Source organism: Callionymus lyra, chromosome 17 (assembly GCF_982586985.1).
Source record: "Callionymus lyra chromosome 17, fCalLyr1.hap1.1, whole genome shotgun sequence".
Lineage (NCBI taxonomy): Eukaryota > Metazoa > Chordata > Actinopteri > Syngnathiformes > Callionymidae > Callionymus > Callionymus lyra.
The window spans coordinates 17769723-17793304 of NC_141834.1; the positions used below are offsets into that span (position 1 = coordinate 17769723).

General features: G+C 39.3%; 1 protein-coding gene across 1 annotated transcript in view; it reads right to left on the minus strand.

The window, feature by feature from the left end:
* Positions 1 to 8104: 8104 nt before the first annotated feature.
* Positions 8105 to 23582, minus strand: part of cdkal1 (CDK5 regulatory subunit associated protein 1-like 1) — a 289248-nt gene continuing 273770 nt past the window's right edge. Inside the window, exons 15-16 of the mRNA XM_087779017.1 lie at positions 8694 to 8881; positions 8105 to 8615 (exon numbers count right to left, since the gene is read on the minus strand). Coding sequence (XP_087635143.1) covers positions 8726 to 8881 — 156 coding nt within the window. The 3' untranslated portion in view covers positions 8105 to 8615; positions 8694 to 8725. The remainder of the gene's footprint in view (positions 8616 to 8693; positions 8882 to 23582) is intronic.

Sequence of the window (23582 nt, forward strand, 5' to 3'; positions counted from 1 at the left end):
TCAGCCTATAGAATAAAATAAAGATGTGTGTGTGTGTCGGTGTGTGTGTGTGTGTGTGTGTGTGTGTGTGAGGGAGGGAGGTGAGGAGGAGGAGGGGGGACGCAACAAAGCATGTTGGCCCCCAAAATTGCAAGAATTAATTGGTCACACTCGTGTGGGTTTGCTGGAGTTTACATCTGGCAATTTCATTTTCCCTTCCTTTTTTTTGTGAGTCGGGGAATCAGAGAAGTGTGTGTTTTTTTTTTAACTACACTTTTTTCAGGGAGGAATGAGTTGAGAGTTAATATCTTTATTTATGACGGTGACGCCTGCAGACGTTCGGCGGTTTCTCCTGTTTTTGAAGAAAGATTTTAAAAGGCAGACGTCGGCGATCGAGATATCGATACACACGTCATCGAACATGTCGACAAATACACACATCTTTGTGTGAACACTTTATAGTGTTTCATCCATGAACTCATCTGGATAAACTTTCTATTCACTTGACTGTAGTCGTTTGGTTTTTGTTTGTCAGCAAAAACAGCTCAAAACCGTCTTTAAGGAAATCTTTGTAATGGAACCAGAAACCGTTAAATTTTTCCATCTGGTTCCGGAATGTTTTTGAAGGATTTTTCAAAGCGCGATCTTCCCCAACTTTCTTGCTCCACGTGTTGTAAGTGGTCAGAATGCTACTGAAGTTCACTTTGAAAAACCTTTAAAATGCTCAAAAAAGATTTTGAATTGTTTATATAAAAAGAAAAAATATAATAAAATAATTCCACACCAGAAAAATCTAGAAAACATAAGAGATTTATTTGTTTTAGATTTTAATTGATGTTTATTTTGGTCTTCAGAGACTGTTTGACCCTTTGGAACCAGATTTTTCAAAGAAATTATATCAAAATAAGCTTGTACTAGCAGGGAAACTGTTATATATCCCTTGTGTTATCTCAGGGTCAAGTTGAAAACAAATGTGTTTTTGGTATCCCTTGTATTGTCTCTGGGTCAAGGTCAATGACTTCCTACGCCTCACTTTGACCCTGAGATAACACAAGGGATACCACAATCACTTTTTTCCCCCCAGGCCTCCGGGTCAACCTGACCCTGAGACAACACAAGGGTAAAAAGTAAACAAAATAAAAATAAATATAAATTAGCTATGCTATTATAAGTATAGTTCAGATAGTTGCTAGCATCTTAGCTTACCTTAAATGTACCATCCTATCGGATGGATGGTTAAATGCTAAAGGATTGATAGCATGCTAGCTCGACTCTAGATGGACAAAACTGAAATGTTTAAAGGGAAATCAAGTTAGAAAATGATTTAATTATTATTATATAAATGACATTTGTTATTTAAAAAATAAAAAATCAATATTTTTTCATTTTGGTCCACAAAAGGACAGCGGGCCTGATGTTGACACATCAACACACTCACATGCTAATGAATATGTGTGTTTAGTTTTCTATGTTTACAAATGTCCTCAGACTCAAGCAGGTCCAGGCTGATAATTAGACGACTGGCACACACACATAAACACACACACACAGACAGACACACACACACACAGACACACACTGACACACACACACTGGTAATGAACAGACATTGTTTCAGGCCTGAGTTGTGAGGAAGTGTCAGTCACTGCTGCAGCTGTGTTTCTGCCCCGAGGCGTAACACACCAACTTATGGACACACACACATACAGTAACACACACTAGTACGGTAACACACACACACACACATACACTAATACAGTAACACACACACACACACACTAGTACAGTAACACACAAAAAGTAAGACACACACATACATACATACATACAGTAACACACACACGAATACAGTAACACACACACACATACAGTAACACACACAAATACAGTACTATACACACACACGAATACAGTAACACACACACCCAAACACACAGTAATACAGTAACACACACATAAACACTAATACAGTAACACACACACACACTAGTACAGTAACACACACACATACATACAGTAACACACACACGAATACAGTAACACACATACACATACAGTAACACACACGAATACAGTACTATACACACACAAATACAGTAACACACACACACATACAGTAACACACACGAATACAGTACTATACACACACACGAATACAGTAACACACACACACACATACAGTAACACACACGAATACAGTACTATACACACACGAATACAGTAACACACACACACATACAGTAACACACACGAATACAGCACTATACACACACACGAATACAGTAACACACACACACATACAGTAACACACACGAATACAGTACTATACACAAACACAAATACAGTAACACACACACACATACAGTAACACACACGAATACAGTACTATACACACACACAAATACAGTAATACAGTAACACACACACACACACACTAGTACAGTAACACACAAAAAGTAAGACACACACATACATACATACATACAGTAACACAAACATACAGTAACACACACAAATACAGTACTATACACACACACACGAATACAGTAACACACACACCCAAACACACTAATACAGTAACACACACACCCTTATACAGTAACACACACATAAAGACTTATAAAGTAACACACACACCAATACAGTAACACGCATGCACGCACACACGCACACCAATACAGTAACACATACACTAATACAGTAACACACACATAAAGACTTATAAAGTAACACACACACCAATACAGTAACACGCATGCACGCACACACGCACACCAATACAGTAACACATACACTAATACAGTAACACACACATAAAGACTTATAAAGTAACACACACACCAATACAGTAACACATACACTAATACAGTAACACACACACACAGTCAAATATATAGATACAAATATTTCAAATTTTAATTCCCATCATGCATTGTAAAGGTTGAAGCTTAGACCAGTGAAAAGAATAATTCAGTGAAACATGGTCAAAAAAGTATTTTCGTACAAACATGTTTCCTCTTATAAACCAAAGCACATCAACACCTCCAGTAAGTCGTGTCATGAACCAGATCCACGTCCGCAGACGTCCTGCTCAAGAACCCGAGAGGAGCTGCTGGAGCAGAAGAACTGAAAAGGTCACGACGTCTAATGAGGAGAAGCTCGTTAATGTCACACACTTCATCCCAACACTTTTTTTTAGGCGTCGCCAGGGATTTCAACGCTTGATTCTCCAAACTGGGAAATCTTTATTTAGCTCAAATGACACCTTTAAACACTTTGATGAGTAAACAGATCTTACACCATTGGTTGGAGTCCCAGGAATCGATCCTGGGCGGAGGATCTTCACGACTGAAGGCCACTGGTGAGCGAGGGCGGCGAAGGCGTTGAGTGCGGCGAGGGCGGCGTCCTGCTGACGCGGCGGATCCCGCTGAGACGCCGCGGAGGGAAAGACTCGGTGATAGAAAAGCTCAAATATCACACACGGATTTTTAACAATCTGACCTTCTGTTCAGCAATATGTCAGGATCGCTGCTCAGACGTCTTATTGACGCGCCGTGACTGTAACCGTTTAAATGTCAGAGACATGTTTTCTTGCTTTTTAACTCCTCGACTGTGACTATTGAATACGATACTTTAGCTACAGATGCTAATGCAGTCTTAGCCGAGATGGCTTATCGCAACATTAGCTGTTAACATCGTAGCAAAACAAAAAAATTTAGGTTTTACTGGATCATATTTCAGTTGTAACGGAAGCCAATTGCTAGCAGTTTTGCTGCAATTAGCATTTCGCTGCATTAGCTTAGCATGTCTTATAGTAAATCTCTAGCTTAGCAAAATCTGAGCAAGTCAGAATATTCTCAGCGCTATAACAATTTAAAAAGGGCGAAACCGTCAACGCTACGCTAACATCTATGATGCTATCCTGTACAACATCTATGCTAGCTCGAGTTAGCTCTGAAGCGGAAATGCAAGTGTTAGCAACTTCTTTTAGCTATAAGTTAACACACAAAGAAATACATAGAAATGCACTCCACACGTTGAACTAGCCAAATGTTTCCAATTAGCTTTCATTTTTAGCAGCATGAAGCAGCGTTGTTATCTTTAACACTCCAAACACATCGCTGTCATGTACAACATTTGTGTTAGCATTAATTAGCTAAAAAGATCTTCATTTTGACAAGTTATCTTAACATTATATAATTAATCTCTTCATCTTGATAAGCTATGCTAACATTACAGACATTCGCTCTTAATTTTGACGATCTATGCTAACATTACAGACTTAAGCTTTTCTTTTTGACAAGCTATGTTAACATTACAGACTTTAGCTCTTCATTTTGAAAAGCTATGCTAACATTACAGACTTTAGCTCTTCATTTTGACAAGCTATGCTATTGTTACAGACTTTAGCTCTTCATTTTGACAAGCAATGCTAATATTACAGACTTAAACTCTTATTTTTGACAAGCTATACTAATGTTACAAACTTTAGCTCTTCATTTTTTAAAGCTATGCTAACATAACAGACTATGGCTATTCTTTTTGACGAGCTATGCTAACATTACAGAATTTAGCTCTTCATTTTGACAAGCTATACTAACATTACAAACTTTAGCTCTTCATTTTGAGAAGCTATGCTAACATTACAGACTTTAGCTTTTCTTTTTGACAAGCTATGTTAACATTACAGACTTTAGCTTTTCTTTTTGACAAGCTATGTTAACATTACAGACTTTAGCTCTTCATTTTGACAAGCTAGGCTAACATAACAGTCTTTAGCACTTTATTTTGACAAGCTATGCTAACATTACAGACTTTAGCTCTTCATTTTGACAAGCTAGGCTAACATAACAGTCTTTAGCACTTTATTTTGACAAGCTATGCTAACATTACAGACTTTAGCTCTTCATTTTGACAAGCTAGGCTAACATAACAGTCTTTAGCACTTTATTTTGACAAGCTAGGCTACCATTACAGACTTTAGCTCTTCATTTTGACAAGCTATGCTAACATTAAAGACTTTAGCTCTTCATTTTGACAAGCTATGCTATTGTTACATACTTTAGCTCTTCATTTTGACAACCTATAGTAATAAAGTTTATTCAATACGCTCCTTAGCTGCTACTAAAATGTTTTTATTGCCGTGTTACGAGCGGCGACTTCTGTATCCCGAGCGCCTAAAAAACAGCTGCACACAAATCACGACTCCTTGAAAGTCGGCAGACTTTAGAAAAAAACCCGGGCGACAGCTTCTGCCGCGGCGCGAGACAAAAGCTCTTGGAATGTCCAGCGTTTAAATCATCCCAGTGAACTTCGCGTCTTGGCCGAGGCGACGACGCGACCCAGACACATTAACGTTCCACCTCGCGTCTCCCATGAAAAAAAACAACAACACAACTCGCCGATGACAAATCGCCGACAGCTGCGCAAGGATTCTCTCCGACCAGAAGGGGCTTTTATTTTGAGAAACTCCAGTTTCCCGATTGTCTGGTGGTACGCGGCGAGAACACGAAGCCGATAGATCCATATTTTATTGCGGAACAATGCAGTGTAACTGACAAACTGTGTGAGGAAATGTGCTTCCAAAGCATCAAAAGAAAGTGTCACAGTATGGATGGCTGCAGAATAATGTGCGGCGCTGCTGGATGGATGTAACAAGCTTCACAGCTACACACGTCATTTGATCATACAACACAAAAAGCTACTGTGTAGCGTCTGTGTGTAACGACACGCATCATTTGATCGGGTAATATAAAAGCCTTTTTTTTTGTTTTTTGTGTGTGTACAAGTTTTCTTGACACGTATTATTTGATTCTAGAAAACTTTGGGTTTAAAAAAAAACATAAAGTGTGTAGGAAGCGAAAGTCGTAATAACGATGACATCCGTCGCAAACATCGGAATTAAGGAACCTGTAGACACACTTGACACGGAAACAAACGCACAAACAAGACACTTGTGACGACGGATTGAAAAAAAAAAAGAGACAGTGACACATGTGTCGGTATAAATTGGGGCGTACATTATTAACCGTCTGGGGTTCCAGAGGTTCTCGAAACAAGAGATTAAAAGACTCACGACAACAACCGAAGGGGGGAAGAAAAAAAAAGCGACACTTGCGCAAAGAAATTCCAAAGTTATCCAGTAAATAATTCATAAATAAACGAGAATATATTCTATTCTTGGTTAATGCAGCTAAAGTTGCTAACGACACGACAGCATCACGAGTCATGTGATCATGTGATCGCTCTGATGAATAATAAAACAAGAGAAAACGGGATCTTTAGGGGAGAATATTCACATCAATGAGGCGCGTAGACGCCGATTTCAAGTCGTTAAAAGTCTCAAAACATCTTTATTTCTCTCGTTTTCTGCTCTTTTAACGTTAACTTATTTGCTGCTTTTGCATCTCGCTTGACAAGGTTGACAAAAAAAAGTTGTTTTTTTCAACTACAAATGTTCTAAACATGAAGGAATATATAGGAAATCAGTCTAAAAATATCTTGTTCATATGAAGCAGATGCAAAATTGTTTGCTAGCATGCTAACTAGCATGATAGTACAAAACTCTAATAATTAAATCTTCTGAAACATAATATAAATGAATATATATATTAGTTTAATGTCAAATGATTAACATTTAATCGTTTTAGTTTTGTCTGTGAAGACGCTAGCGAGGATGCTAGTCGAGATTTATAAAAAATAGGCTAAGCTAATGATAATGCTTAGTGTTAATGCTAATTGTTCTGCATTAGCAAAACTGTTAGAATCTAGCTTCAGCAGCGTAACAACTCAATGTTGGAGGATATAACCCTTTACTTTAACTTAGTTGTGCTAGCAGTGCACGTTTTTGTGCTACTGCTGCGGTTAGCTAGAAAACAGAGACTGTTTTAGCGTCTGAAGCAAAAGTGAAAATTTGAATTTTAAGAAATGTCATTTATAAAATAATAATTAAATAGTTTTCTGACTTGATTTCCCTTTAAACATTTCAGTTTTGTCCATCTAGAGTCGAGCTAGCATGCTATCAATCCTTTAGCATTTAACCATCCATCCGATAGGATGGTACATTTAAGGTAAGCTAAAATGCTAGCAGCTATCTGAACTATACTTATAATAGCATAGCTAGGTCTAGTGATGTACAAATTTTCACATTAGCTTAACCCAGACATGTTAGCCATTAGCCATGAGAACATTTAAAAAAATGTCTCCAGAAAACCTTTCTGGCTTTAACGAAAAGTGGATTTATTATAGTTTGACAAAGCAACAGAAAATCAAAACCTTAAAAACTATACTAGCATTAAAGCTATCGTGTACAACATCAGCTCAAGTTAGCTCTTAAGTTGAAATGCATGTTACTATCGAGAACAGAACTACTTTTATTCAACAATGGTGAAGCTAGCTAGCTAGATGTTCAGTTTAGCAACATAATGTTAAAAATCGCAAAAGCCGGGGCCGAAACCTTCAGAGCGACGATGCTAAAAGAAGTGGAGCTAAGACAGATGCCCATCGTAAGCTCCACTTCTTTTAACACTTAAGCTAGCACAGATTGTATTTGCCTATATTTAGGTTGTATTGATACGCAAGCTAGGTTACCAGATTAGTTTTACATAAATTTGCAACGGATCGTTTAACAAAAAGTGTGGGACAAATTGCTAGCAGCTAACTAAATTAAACTAATAAAAACCATAATAGTAGTAACGTTTCAGAATATAGCACAGTTAGCTCCAGCAAACTAGCTTAACCTAGCCATGTTAGCCATTAGCCAAAAACTAAAGGAGATTTGTGATATTTTTCAATAGCAACATAGAAATAAGAAAAGAATGCTAACATTTTGCCGCAAACTTCTTTAGCCTTCAAAGTAGCATTTAAGATTATAGCTAAAATATAATATATATAACTATAAACTCTGTTTGCTCAATAAACAGTTAAAACACGTCCAGATCATATGAAACGATGAGAGAATTAATCAAATGTCAACAACTATTAAATATAAATCTATTATCAAACATTCCTGCACATGAATCAGTTTCTGCTGCTTCTGCTCGACGGGAAAACTTGATTTTTATTTTTACTGAATGAAAAGCGAATCAATCAAAAACGAAGGTTGCGTCAATAAAGAGTCTGGCGGTGACTTTAATTTCTAATTTATTCAACAGTTGAAAAACAACTTAAAATGGAGGCGTCCGTTCTTCCTTCATCGTTTAGTGTGTGATGACATCATGGACTCGATCCGGTGAAGCTAAAGAAGATAAAACGATCCAAATAAAAACTTACTCGCGTGACCTTTAGCCGGCGTTTTACATTCGGCTACTTTTCTTTCCTTCAGACGAGTCCAGACGAAGCAGATCCTCCATTCAATCTGCCAAAATCTAATTAGCCAAGTGTCCGCGGCGCCGCGATGCTCATTATCTCGCTCGCGGAGACGCTGGAGACACACATGGGAAGCTCCGGCGCCGTCGGGCGACCAGTTCGGCGCCTTCCTTCTGCCGCTCCGAGGACGTCCAAGACCATATTTGCTCAGAAATTAAAAAAAAAAAACGGATAAAAAGGAGATACATTTCCGGTCGTTCCATTGGCCGAGATAGACGAACGACAGATGATTCAGTCCCGGGTTTGAAATTCTTCAAAACAAGAAAAAACTGAAAATAAAGATTTATATTCGAGATCAGGGTTCGACTCATTCGACAACTTAACTTTGTCCAAGATGCGTTTCCTACCTTTTAAATCTCTGTCTCGCGTGGAGCTAACGCTAACAGAGCTTCTCTATAACCAAAGCCAAAATGGCCGCTGCCAGAGCGACCGCGATCCCGAGCTTCTTCAAGGCTTCAACGTCCAGACCCAGAGACTTCACTAGTCCGGACGACGACGTGGAGGGATGAGATGTGACACCGTTGGCTGTATGTTCCTGTAAGAGACAAAAAAAAGAAACATTTTTTTTAAACTTTTTAAACAATATTTCCTCAAAGTTTGGGTATTAATTCATGCTAGCATGTTAGCATGCTAACTAGCTACGACAAGATTCTGTTTTCTCCAGAAGATTTATTGGCAACAAGTTGTGGTTATACTTCAACTAGCAGGACTCATTATTGAAGAATTAACTATTTATTGACAATATTTTGTATACATTTATTTACTATATGGTATCACAGCTAATGTACAGTAATATAAAATATTTCCTGAGTGGATTCTCTGAGATTTCTTCAGTCACGGGTTTATAAAAAACAAAATAACCATTTAGGTCAATTAAAAACAAACAAACCAAAAAAAAACGAATGTCATTTTGTCATGCAAAATAAATGAAAAAAAAAAAAAAAAAAAGAATTAAAGAAATAAAACACCAAAATATTGATTTTATTTAAAATCTGACTACAAATTTTGTAAACTTTATTTGATGATACGTCTGCCTTGAAACACCAACTTTTGTGTATTTGTGTATTCTAGTGTGTAATTAAAATAAGTGGGTATTCATGTGTGTATATAAATTAGTCATTAATTACATTATTTTACCTTTTTTTCCTTTCATTCATTTTGATCTTACATGTCGTTTTAATTTATTTTAAAAGTTTCTCAAGTAATACTTTTTAATCAATTATCCCTTTTCCAACAGATAATAATTAACTTAATTAACTTTTACTCAATCTTTTATCTGGATATGAAAAATTAAATTGAAAAAAATGCAGCGTATTTATTAGTATTTTAAGATGATTATTTAAAATACATGTAATCGATTCAGCACTTTTTTTTAATGTCAAGACATTGTCAAAGTTTTGGAATATCCTTAATGTCAGTATTTAATATACATTTTACTTGCGATTTCCCCGAATCATTCAACAAACTCTTCTTTTATTTTCAGACCCGCCATGATATTCAATGACCAGAGACTCCAACAGGTCGCTGACATGTTTCCGTCACGTCCTGTTACTTCAAAGTAAAACACTAAAAAGACAAAAACACAGAAGATAAAAAGCTGCTCACGAAACAGACGTTATCAACCTTTTCTCGCTCGTTTGAGAATCCGCCAATTAATATCGATCGCTATCTACCGATCCGGCGCCGAGAGCGACTCGCCGAAATAATATTTTCAGTCATCAAGGCGTGGATGCAGTAGATAAGTCTGCATAATTAACGATCGCGCTCGGCTTCTTCGCCGCCCTCACCTCGCTCATCGATCCCGCCGTGTTTGATTACATTTATTTACTTTTATCTGCAGGGATTGATTGGGAAATAAATAAAGAAATCAGCTCCAGATGAGAAGCTGTTTTTTGTGGTTTTTCTGTTTTAATTGGACATGAAGCCGCCGGATGAGAGAGCGGACATCTGTGGCGGCGGCGGCGGGAATTGATCCGGCGACCTTGTGCGAGTGGCTGCATGACAGTTAGTAAAATGCCTCATCACCATAAAGGTAGATTATGCAGGCGCGATATCGAGCCATCGATCCACGGCTTTCTCGAATAACCTTTCATTAAGTTCACTGGGGACGACACACAAGGTTTCATCTCCTCACCCCGTCTTTTTTTCCAAACCGCCATCTTTAATTTATGTTTATTCATCAAACAAACATTTGATTCATGATATTAACGCGAGTCATTGATTTCAGATTCAACCTGAGGACAACAGGAGCGAAGATAGATCGGACGTGGGAAAGAAAAAAAGTAAGACAAACACAGTTTTAAACTTTTAAGATCCATTGGTTTGAAGTACAGGAGATTTGGGCAGTATTTGACAACAAGTATTTCTTAAATGGTAATGTGAGGATCTTGGCAATTATTGTACCTCTTAAAAAAAAAGACTTGATTGTTCAGTTCCAAGAGTCAATCTTTAAATCACACAAGATGGTTTTCTCGGAACTAGGTTTTCATGTCAAACAAAAGAGTTCCCGGGTGTCGTTCTTCATGTACATATTTACATTCACCACCTTGTAACTACATACATGTTCTGGCTTCTACAAACACAATTGTTGGAAGTAACTGGAGAAGATCTACGAACATGAAGATCCCCGCGACGAAGAACCTACTCCGGATTCATGAAGCCGGCGGAACACATGGATCTCATAGTGAAAATTTGATCACTCGTAAAGTAAGAGCAGATTTTGGTATTTATTCTTTAGCATGATGATTAGACAATGATGACCATATAAGGAGGTGTTGATTAACCTTTTTTTTTATATTTTACTTGGTCTCTTTACCAATCAAAAACAATACACTGTTAAAATATATATATATATATAATATATATATATATATATATATATATATATACTTTAAAAGATCAAGACACAAAAGACAAACACAAGAGTGTTTTAAGGATCGTAGAAATGTAAGTTCTTCTACTAGAGCGGCTCAGAATTCTCGCTGCAGGGTTTTGTATCAACTGTGGGCGAGACTTAAATATGATCCTAACAGATGAATCCTGTAGCTAAAGAGAATTTCAGAAGTTTTGACCAGCCCTGCCCTGGAGAAAATATTCAATATCAAACTAACTTCACCGCGGCCTGTCTATCCCGTCTTTGTAGAAGATACCAAAAGTGAAATGTAACGGATTTGACAAGAAACTGGGGGCAAATGAAAACACAAAAGAAACCCTTCGATCGAAGAGACCCAACGTTTCATCACTCAATTATTTTGTGTGGCCAATCAGTTCCCACACATTTGATACAATGTATAGTTTTCTTTTTAAAAAACTTGTTACATTAGTAGGAAAACTTTATTTTCTTTATTATTTTCTTGATTGAATGGTAAACTTGCTAGTTGAGCTAGTTTGTTTGGCTAGCTGGTCAATCAAAGTTGAAATGGACCACCATGTTTCATATGTTGAAGATTAGAATCTAAATAAAAACCTTTTGGTTTGTTGGTCGGGAATAGTTTGATTCCACATTAAATTGTTTTGATCACAGTTGATATATTTGTTGGATTATTTTAAATTAGACCTGAAAATTGTTTGATTACAGTAGAAAATTCTCTAAATGTACAACTTGGACGTATACCACAGAGAAAAATAAATAAAATTTAAATATAAAATTTTAACAGTTAAAACTAAAAGCGACTAAAAGGACAAAAAGTGAAAAAAAAAAAAAAAAAAAACACAATATCAAATTTAGGACATATTAGGGAAACATTACTTTTTTTTTAAAATAGATTAACATCTCAAAAAGGAGTGGATTTTGTTGGTTATGTGATAGTAACGATTAATTTGTCTGTTTTAAACCTTGAAATGGGAAAACAATTCTACCATGATTTAATATATATATGATTTTATAGAAAATTGAAAGTGTTTTTTTGTTGCGTAAGGTCAGTAAGTACTTAATTTATATGTATATAGCGCTTTTCCAGACCAGGGTCACAAAGCGCTTAAACAATCAAAACAATATTCAATAAAATATTTACTTAAAAGATCAAGATAACACTGAGACAAACACAGGAGTCTCAGAAATATCAAGGAAAAGCGATCCATCCTAAACAAATATTCCCACGAAGCAACATTCGTCGGCGGACGAAATTGAAAACTATCCTTGTTTCGGTAAAAACTTTATTTAAAGCCTCGGGATCCGCGGACGCTCACAGAAGGGATTGTGTTCCACCGGCGGGAGAGAAACTTGAAGAAGAACTGGTACACCAGTGCAACCGCCCACACGTGTTGCCTGCACATGGACGAGCATCGCAGCAGATGCTCTACCTGACGACTCCCGGTCCTCTCAGAGGTAACCGACGCTAGAGCCGCCCACTGCTCGCCTCGTCTTATGAATCCTTTCCTCTGTTGTCGAGCACAATGGAGGACGGATAGAGTAACCGACTACGCCTACATGACACATCCACGAGTCCCTTCTAGAAGCAGGCAGACAATACCTGGAGGCAGAAACACTATCAGAGGCCTGGATGACACGTTTGCTTCAGTTTGGCGATCATCACAGTCCCTGATGGGGAAACCAATACGCTTGTTAGGAATCCCTGGAAAAACTTTCTTTTTTTTTTCCGTCGGGGAACATAGTGCGTCTGCGCGGCGATACTGTTACGAGGAGGGGGTTTTATTTCAAAGACGGATCATATCGAGTCAAGGTTGATGGACTGGATGTATATAGATAATGTTAGACGTTTACATTGGTGGCTATGATTCCAAAAGTTGAATGTTTTGACACTAAACCACCAGGAAAGGCGCACTTAGAAGCCTTCACTTTTCTCAAAAAACGACAGTGCGCCCTTATAATCTGGAGCGCTTTATATATGAACATTACCTGGCGGGCGACTTGTTTACAAACATGACTGTGAGCCGACACGCAAGATTAGGTCATTGTGCCATCACGGCGTGGGATTTACGATGCACGTCATATCATGGCGGACGGCTATGGAGTGAGATTACTGCCACCGGTTTGAGCGAGTGTGTCTTGGTTTTTGTACACTCAAAACATTTTTTTTGCGCAAGAACACTCTCACTCTCGCTCACAAAACTTGCACGTCCGACTTAATTGCAAGTTAGATGTCTGCCTTTTGAACATCATTTGAACATCGTTACCATGGGCGTGAATGAAGTTGTCAGAACGCTTAATAAAGTTTGACTTTATCTGACTGTTATGTTGACATTCGCTTTAGCACAGCTTTATCTAGTGGATGCATAACATAACCCCTGTCAAACGTTTGACTGTATCTTTTACTCTATGCGCCTTATAATCCCATTTATGAAAACAGTTCTAAAATAGGCCATTCATTGAAGGTGCGCCTTATAATCCAGTGCGCCTAATAGTAAGTAAGTAATATTTATTTATATAGCGCTTTTCGAGACCAGGGTCACAAAGCGCTTAAACAATCAAAACAATACTCAAAAAAGTACATACTTTAAAGATCAAGATAATACTCAATAGTGTGGAAAATACGGTATATCATTAGCCCTCAAGTGTAAAACACAAAACATAAAACAGCAGCTGAACCCTAACCCTTCAAGGCCCTGTCTGGACTTTACTTTCTCACTGCCCTAACCGGTCACGGCAGAAGGACTTTGACCTTGAGTCGGGTTCTGCTTAAGGTTTCTGCCAATAAAAAGTTAATTTTTCCTCAACTCTGTCATATTAGAATTCTCTAGAACCTGTTTTTTCTTCTCTTATAAAGTGTGGTTTAAACTTTAAAGTACATTAAGACATAAATACTTTATTATTGTGACACTTATTTTGCCTCGAAACATAAGAAGGAGGATAGAATAGAATAGAAAGGCTTTATTCATCCCCAGAGGGGAAACACACTTTCACAACAGCGCAGTTGGAAGAAAATAAAGTGCAAGGAGAAAGATAGTTCATGTAATTTAATAAAAACAAATTTTACATTTAAATCCATTAAATGACTCCAGTGGTCCAAGAATTGTGTTCATTCGGTTAAAAAAACAAAAACTAAGGTTATCAAAAAGTCTTAACCACTAGACCACCAGGTAGGATTAGCAGTACTTACAAGTTCATAAAGCACCAACATTGTACTGAAAGTCAATTATTGTATGAATGTTTTATCTTCTCAGTTACATTATTTGAGTTATTGGTTCATAAAGTTTTAAACTAGGTCTGAACTAGCTTACGATAGTTACGGTAGTAACACAGTCGCTTAAACCAGTCGTCGAGGCAGAGATTTTAGTGTTCTGGATTGGATTCGATGTGGTAGTTTTATTAAGGACTAAAGCAAGCAGTTCCTCTATGTATCAACTTTAACTTCTGTTCAACAAGATACAGATTTTAAGGAGGTTACTTTTTTACGTGCTCTGTACTTCGCAGAGTTCCAGAGAACGATCGTAGAGAACCTGAGATGAAGATTATAGGGAAGGCTACACTTTCAGAACGTATTTAGAGGAGCGTCCTTCATTGATAGATCCTGTATCCTGGACCGTTGCAGCTACAAAACGAGGAGGAGATTTAGGAAACAAAAAAGTCAGGCTTAAGGTGATTCTTCTGACTCTGATTTGAACTTTCTCACAAAAAAATCGGTAAACTTGTTCGCTGAAATACACCATCATCGTTCAAAGCGACAACTCAAATCGCTTCGACTTTGAAAGAAAACGGCGATGAGTTTTTTGACCAGTGACGACTGGTACTGGTCCATACCCTGGAAGTTGAAAGCTCAAAATAAAACCTCCTTTAAACTCAAGACATTCAAGACCCTAAGAAATGGCGACCGATGGAAATGCCTGGCATAGATCGGAACCAATGCTAAATATCGTAGCATCTTTAGCATGAAATCCAAGGGTCTGATCATGACCCAGAGGACAAGTCAACGACCATTGTTTGTTCCTTTGCTTCCGGCGTCAAAACAAAAAGAGTCCAGAGACGAGAACACTGATGAAAACAAAGGAAGTAGTTGAGTGGCGTGCTGTCAGGCCAGAGAGAGAGAAAAAAAACTCCACCTTCCTCCATATCCATCTATTTATCTTTCCCGGCAGGTGTCCACGAGCAACGGGGTTCCCGCAGAAGCTGAATAGAACAGTCTAAAAAATCTATTACTAGTTGGAGGATAAGTGAAAATCCGAGCCAGAAGGTGCGTGTCGGCACAGCGGGGGGGCGCGAGGAGAACAAGGGAGCGATGTTCAAACCCTCGGGAAAATGAGGGGAGGAAGGACAGGAAGTGAAGGGGGCTCCAACGATGGCCACCTGCGACTGGGCGTTCATGGTTCGCACACGTGTGCGACATCTTTTTCTTTTTTTTTTGTGTCAGAACATGTCAGGCTGGCAGAAGAAAAATAATCCTCTTGAAAATCATCTAACACATCACCGGGGGGGGGAAGATCGGACCCCGAGGAGACTCCCTTCAAGGTCCAAGACTGTCAAATGTCCCTCTGGCTCTTAAAAACACACTCGCGCTCCAATTACATCCAGGCCTCGGGGAAGAAGAAGAAAAAAAAATCAGTCCAGGTCGCTGACACCGGCCTCGTAAAACACACTGTCGGACTCACACTGTGGCACGAAACGTCACAAGACGCACACACAATGTACACACTGGTCACATTTCTCACATGATCCTCACCAGCTGTCAATGTCACTCTAGACCCGGTGTGTGTGTGAGTGTGTGTGTGTGTGGACACAGATATAGTTACAGGCTCCTTAGTCACGGCTGATTTGACAAAAGCCACATTGACAGTCACAACGAGCCGCGGTCGCACTTACAATCGGGGGCTAAAAGTGAGGAATTAAAAGAAGTCACCGCGAGTCGTTATTCTGGTTAAACCAATCCGACGGAATCTGGAGGCTCCGCCTCCGTCGAGGACGGTTCCCGCCGTGTCTAAAACAACAACATGTAAACGATGGTTGGTGGGTGGGGGGGGGGGGGGGGGGGGGTCCGAGTGGAACCGGAGCTCCCACGCCTCACTCTCAACCGTCGTCTGAAATCCACCCTCGAGTAGAAGGAACACGATGAACAAAAAAAAGCCGAGTCAGACCCGGTGCCGGCGTGCGACACGCAAGCTTTGACTAATCAAACACAACGCCGAGTAACACAACGTCCTCCTGGTTTACATATATTTATTTTGGCCGCCGGCCATCGTCGGGTCCTTTTTCAAAATACACAACTTTACACGAAAACATTCAAACGAGTCGCAGGTGTCGAGGTCAGAGGTGAATGAAAATATTAATACGCTTCAATATCGCAATATTTCTTTTCAGAATACAATTCGTACCAACTTTAAAGGTTAATGCTGGGTATTTAAGTTGATTTTGAACATTTTGTGTGGCATTAAAGACTTTTAGTTTCGATACCTATTCAGATCAAAACTTGATCATCTCTCAGAAGAAAAAAGTGAAAAAAGTGAAGAAAAACAGATTAATTTTTACTTGTTAGCAAGAGTTCTTTGGCACTGGAATACATTTGTTGTTTATTTTTTAACAACTTGTGGAACAAGGTGCATGTCATTGTCTTTCTGTTAGAATTGACCTTATGAAATAGTTATTGACAAAAGTATCGTTAGGGGAACGGTATTGACGAAACTGTCGAAATATTTTGATTGATACCCTCTTAATGGTTAATATTTCAACAAAGTGTTGCAAATTTTTTAACATGAAAATACAAATCTTGTTGTTCATTTTCATGCTTCAAGTAAAATTCCGGCCACTAGATGGCAGCTCAAAGAAAAATTAAATCCCATTGATGACTGAGGACGAGAGGATACAGTGACTCCAGCAGCTTCTAAAGCTGATGTTTGGACATGTTTTGGTTCGAAAACAAATGAAAACAGTTACGACTTCGTCAAGAGTCATGTGGTCTGTAAATACTACAACACCAGAGTCAAGTACTCGACAATACTACAAATATATCCTACACTATCAATATATCCTATCTGTATATATTCTTTTCATAAAGATCAGTTGTTTCTTAAATAAAAATATTATTTTATTAGTTATCAAAAAACTGGAAATGACACCAATTTATGGAAAGTCCATTTAAAAAAAATGACCTTTTCTAGTTCTTAAATCTTTTACTACCTTTTCTAATTCGGGTGATGACTGAGGACGAGAGGATACAATGACTCCAGCAGCTTTCAAAGCTGATGTTTGTATATTTTGGTTCGAAAACAAATGAAAGCAGTTACGACTTCGTCAAGAGTCATGTGGTCTGTAAATACTACAACACCAGAGTCAAGTACTCGACAATACTACAAATATATCCTTGTTACTACACTATCAATATATCGTATCTGTATATATTCTTTTCATAAAGATCAGTTGTTTCTTAAATAAAAATATTATTTTATTAGTTATCAAAAAACTGGAAATGACACCAATTTATGGAAAGTTCATTTAAAAAAAATGACCTTTTCTAGTTCTTAAATCTTTTACTACCTTTTCTAATTCGGGTGTAGACTGAGGACGAGAGGATACAGTGACTCCAGCAGCTTTAAAAGCTGATGTTTGTATATTCTGGTTTGAAAACAAATGAAAACACTTACGACTTTGTCAAGAGTCATGTGGTCTGTAAATTATACAACAGGGAGTCAAGTACTTGACTATACTACACATATACCCCAACAGTATCTCATTATATAGTAAGTAAGTAAGTAAGTAAGTAATATATATTTATATAGCGCTTTTCGAGACCAGGGTCACAAAGCGCTTTAACAATCAAAACAATACTCAAAACAGTACATACTTCAAAGATCAAGACAACACCGAGAACAACACAGGAGTTCGAGAAATTCAAGGAAAAGCCTGCACAAATAGAAACGTCTTAAGATGTTTCTTAAAGGAGTCAGTAGACTCCATCAAGCGCAAAGAGAGAGGAAGATTGTTCCAAAGCTTAGGAGCAACAGCCTGAAAAGATTTCTCTCCTCTGGTCCTGAGCCGTGTGCGTGGAACCATAAGTAGATTCTGATCCACAGACCTCAGAGCCCGAGCTGGGGTGTAAGGCTGGATCAGATCAGTGATGTAAGGAGGAGCCTGACCATGAATAGCTCTGAAAGTAAGAACCAGAATTTTAAAGTTGATCCTGAAAGAAACTGGAAGCCAGTGAAGAGTTTTAAGGACCGGAGAAATGTGAGTTCTTCTACTAGAGCAGGTCAGAATTCTCGCTGCAGAGTTCTGAATCAACTGCAGGCGAGACAGATCCTTCTTGTTAAGACATGAAAACAAACTGTTACAATAGTCCAGACGAGAAGAAACAAACGCATGGATTACAAGCTCCAGATCATGTTGTGACAGCATTTTCCTAAGTTTAGAGATTTTTCTCAGTTGAAGGAAACAGTTTCTGGTCAGTTTTCTACAGTGTTGAACAAGAGACATGTCTTTATCAAATACAACACCCAGGTTTCTCAGGCTCAGTTTGACAGACTGACCTAAGTCACCCAAGTACTGACTCAACCCTGGAATCGTATCATCAGGAGCAATCACCAGAGTTTCAGTTTTGTCCACATTAAGCTGTAAAGTGTTTTCACTCAGCCATTGTTTGATTTCTAGCAAACAATTGACTAAGCTGTTCAGACTTTGGGGCTCAGTTGGGTCAAAAGAGCAGTAGAGCTGGATGTCATCAGCAAAAATGTGATAAGAAACATCTGGAAATCTCTGAATGATTTTACCAAGGGGAATCAAGTACAGCAAAAACAATAAAGGACCCAGAACAGAACCTTGAGGGACTCCACACAACAGATCTGCCGATTCAGACCTCATTTGATTGGCAGATACACTAAAACTGCGCCCAGAAAGGTAAGATGAGAACCATTCTAACACAGACCCAGACAGTCCCACTTCATCCCTTAGTCTTCTCAGCAGGATCTGGTGATCAACTGTGTCAAAGGCTGACGACAGATCCAAGAGAACCAGAACAGTGAATTTACCAGAGTCAGCCGACATCATGATGTCACTGGACACTTTCAGTAAAGCTGTCTCCGTAGAGTGATGTTTACGGAAGCCAGACTGAAACTTCTCATGGATGTCGCTCTGATCCAAGAACAAAGACAGCTGCTCGGACACCACCTTCTCCAAGATCTTGGACAAGAAAGGGAGCTTAGAAATAGGCCTGAAATTACTGAGGTCAGTTGGGTCTAAGCCTGGTTTTTTGAGCAGAGGCTCCACAATGGCATGTTTAAATGCATTGGGAAAAACCCCTGTGGAAAGGGAGAGGTTCACCATATTGGTAACCCAGGGGCCAATTACATCAAATACTTTGATAAAAAGCCTACAAGGAAGGACGTCATCTGAGCAAGAGGAGGGTTTCATCTTGTTCACTAGTGCTGAAATATCACCCAAAGATACAGCAGAGAAGGATGACCAAGAGGAGGAGATGGGCTCAGAGACAGTAGGGGTTCCCAACAAAGGGGGAGAGATTTTCTCTTTGATCAATTTAATTTTGTCAATGAAAAATCTCAACAAAGCATTGCTGTCAGCTTCACAGAAGACCGGCGTGATTTGAGGAGCAGGAGACACGAGAGAATTAATCGTGTCAAACAAAACTTTGGGGTTTTTCCTATTTGCTGCTACCAGTTTTCTGATGTAATCAGATCTAGCAGTTTCTACCATCTCATTGTAAGAAGTCAACAGATCCCTGAGGTGAAGTCTGTGCACCTCAAGTTTAGTAGACTTCCAGAGACGCTCAGTCTTTCGACAAAGTCTCCTCAGACTCAGGAGATCTTCATTTGTCCAAGGGCACCGTTTTTTCTGAATTTTCAAGTTCGATTTAACAGGTGCCACTTGATCTAGTATTTCAACACAATGATCAGTAAAACAGTGAATCAAACTGTCCACATCTGGACAGTCATCAAAGGAAAGACGGTCAAACATAGCAGAAAAACTGTCTGCAGTATCGGCTGAGATGACACGCCTCTGAGACCTAACTTTCAAAGGCTTAGGTTCAGGGATGAAGTCCAGGTTGAACAAGACAAGAGAATGATCACTCAGATGGACATCATGTACAGATACATTAGAAATGTTCAGGCCAAGAGTAAAAACTAAGTCTAAAATGTGGCCTTTTTGATGAGTGGGTTCAGAAACATGTTGCTCAAAATTAAAGGCTTCAGTTAAAGTTAAAAGTTCTTTAGCAGAACAAGATGTGACGTCATCAACATGAAGATTAAAGTCTCCAAGAATAAGAACAGATTCCATCTGAATAATGGAAGATAAGAAGTCACTAAAGTCTTTCAAGAACATCGCCGCAGGACCAGGCGGACGGTAGATTGACACACAATAGAAAGGTCTTGTAGAACCAACCAAGATCATCTGAGACTCAAAAGAAGTGAATTCCTGTGTCTGAATCACTTTGCAAGAACAACTCTCCCTAAAAACAGTAGCAAGACCTCCTCCACGACCAGAGAGGCGAGGCTTCCCCAGGACAGCGCTCCCTACTGGACAGAGTTCGTTCAGATGAATAAACTCTTCCTCTCTCTGCCAAGTCTCAGAAAGACATAATAAATCCAAATTAACTCTTGTGAAAAGATCATTAAGAATAAAGGATTTATTAGTAATGGAGCGAACATTAAGAAGTCCCACATTCAGCACCGATGACGTCACTGACGACGCCGCGTCACTGACAGGCGCGCAGAGCGGGATCTTTTGAAGCGAACAGCGGTCACGTGGGTACCAGCTGTCACTGAAGTTCAACTCGGTTGTAAAAGTCGAATTAAAGAGAGGAAATGAAAAAATCTTACCACCTTTCGTTGAGGTCTGGACAGACGGCAGCGCTGATGTGTCGTCACACACAGTGAGAGGGATGTCGATCAAACACCGATGACGTTCGATGACGTCAGAGTTGTTCCGAGCGATCGCAACTGCACGTCTCATCCTGACCTGAACTCCAGCCCGACTCGATCCCTTGTGGAAATCGCCCGGTACTCGAGAGATCAAACGATATTCCACAGAGTCCGAGTCGATGAGAAGCGGAGCCGGAAACACGTTCACCGGACGTTGGTAACGGTCGCGAGTGAAGTCCTCCATCGACTCTCTGATGTTGAGAAGAGCATCACGATCATAGATCCGAGATGCTTGAGACATATCTTAAGTGATATGAGCATAATATCCGGACAAGTAGTCGTTAAAACGACTGTTTTTGGCAATTATTGCAGGAGCTCACGTTTCAAGCAGCCGATCAAAGGCTCACCGGAAGCGGATCTGATATATATAGTATCATTTCCCCTGTATCGTGATACTCATCGCCATATTCCTGCCAATACACTCTCTAGTCTTGCTAGCTTGTAGCACCTAAGACTATGGCTTTCCCCACTCGGTGATTTGAACCCGTAAACTCCTCTTTAACTCTTGTTTTTATTTCAGTGCCTTCACTCGTTTTCTAAAGAATAAAAAGAGCTTTTAACAAATCTTTCCCATCCAAGAGTTGTGACGCATCCGTGACTTCTGGCTTCAACGTGCGCACATCACGGTGCATTGAGGTGCGTTTTCTTTTCATTAATGTGTTTACAGCTGCAGCCAAACTAAAGCATATTTCAGCGTGCATGTGTCAAACCCCTGACAGATGCTTTCAGGCGCCGCAGAGAGGTACAATTACTCTCCTCCGACCTCCCGTGTGCAGATAGCATGCACATACTCCGGCGGACAGAGAGAAAGAGACAAGGACGTTGACATGTTGAATGGAGGCGGCATAAAAGCCTCGCTCCGCGCACACGTACTGTCAGGTTACAAGCACATGTGGCACAGCGGACGACCATTTACTCCTCGCCGGGAGAAAAACATCTCCTGTTACCTCGGCATTGTTGCATCTCCGGTCAGAGGTGCCGCGTCCGGCGCGCTGCACAAGTCGCACGACCTAAAAGCCTTGAGAATGTGTCTTTATAAATGTGAAAAATAAGTGCGACACGTGCGATATAGCGCCACCATTACACTAATTTGGTTAGCGACTCCAGCTACATGGTCCTACTGATCTGTGCAACACCAAGCACATCCATTTGTTAGCAAACTTTAGTCAGAATAGCTCCATCGAACATGTGCGATACAGCAAAATCAAAACAACAGTGTGCTCAAGTTACATTATGGAGGTTGGTAAAGGATCATCAGCGAGAAAATTACTATTTAACCATTTAAGAGTGTTCAGTAGGACATGTGCGATTCAGCAATACCTTGGCACCAAACTCCTTAGCAGCTGAGGTAACATGGTCTCACTAATCTGTGCTATTGGGCTACACCCACAGATTAAATCAATTTGAAACCAAACTTTAGTCACAATAGCTCCATCGAACATGTGTGATACAGCAATATCAAAACAACAGTGTGCTCAAAAACTCAAGTTACATGAGTGCACGTTTGTAAAAAGACTAATGAGATCCATCTGTCAGAAAATCCTGGTCAAAGGCGTTCAGTCAGACGTGTGCGATTCAGCAATAACCCAACACCAAACTCCTTAGCAACTGAGGTAACTTGGTCTCACTAATCTGTGCCATTTGGCTACACCCACAAATGAAATCCATTTGTTACCAATCCTTTGTCAGAATAGCTACATCGAACATGTGCGATACAGCAATATCTCAACAACAGACTGCTAAAAAACTCAAGTAACATGGGTGCAAGTTTTTAAAAGGAGAAATTAGATCCATCCGTCGGAAAATCCCAGTCCAGAAGGTTCAGTCAGACGTGTGCGATTCAGCAAAAACCCAGCACCATCCTGTTTAGCAAATTAAGTGGTTTTGCTAATCTGTGTGATTTGGTTACACCCAGAAATAAATCAACTTGTTTGCAAAGTTTAGTCAGACAAGCTCCATCGAACATGTGCGATACAGGCACTTTCAAAACAAACTGCTCAAAAACTCAAGTTATACGAGTGCAATTTGGTAAGAATAGAAATAAGATTTGTCATAAAATGTGTGTGTGATTCAGCAACACCCGCCTGCTTTGCAACTCAAGTCACATGGTGTAACTTAAGTGTGCAATTTAGCAACACCAAAAAAATAAATCAAATCCTTTTTTCTAGTAAACTTTAGTCGAAATCGCTCCATTGAACATGTGCGACACAGACAATATTAAAACATGAGTGTGCCAGACAACTCAAATGCAAATCACATGTGCACAATATGACAACAGCACATCACCCTCTAGCTTAGCAATCAGTCCAACAACACAACCTCACTTTAGTGTGCGATTCAGCAACACCACAAATGAATCTATTCATCAGCGAACTTGAACCATAATGGCTTATTCCAGACTAACTTCCAGACTATAA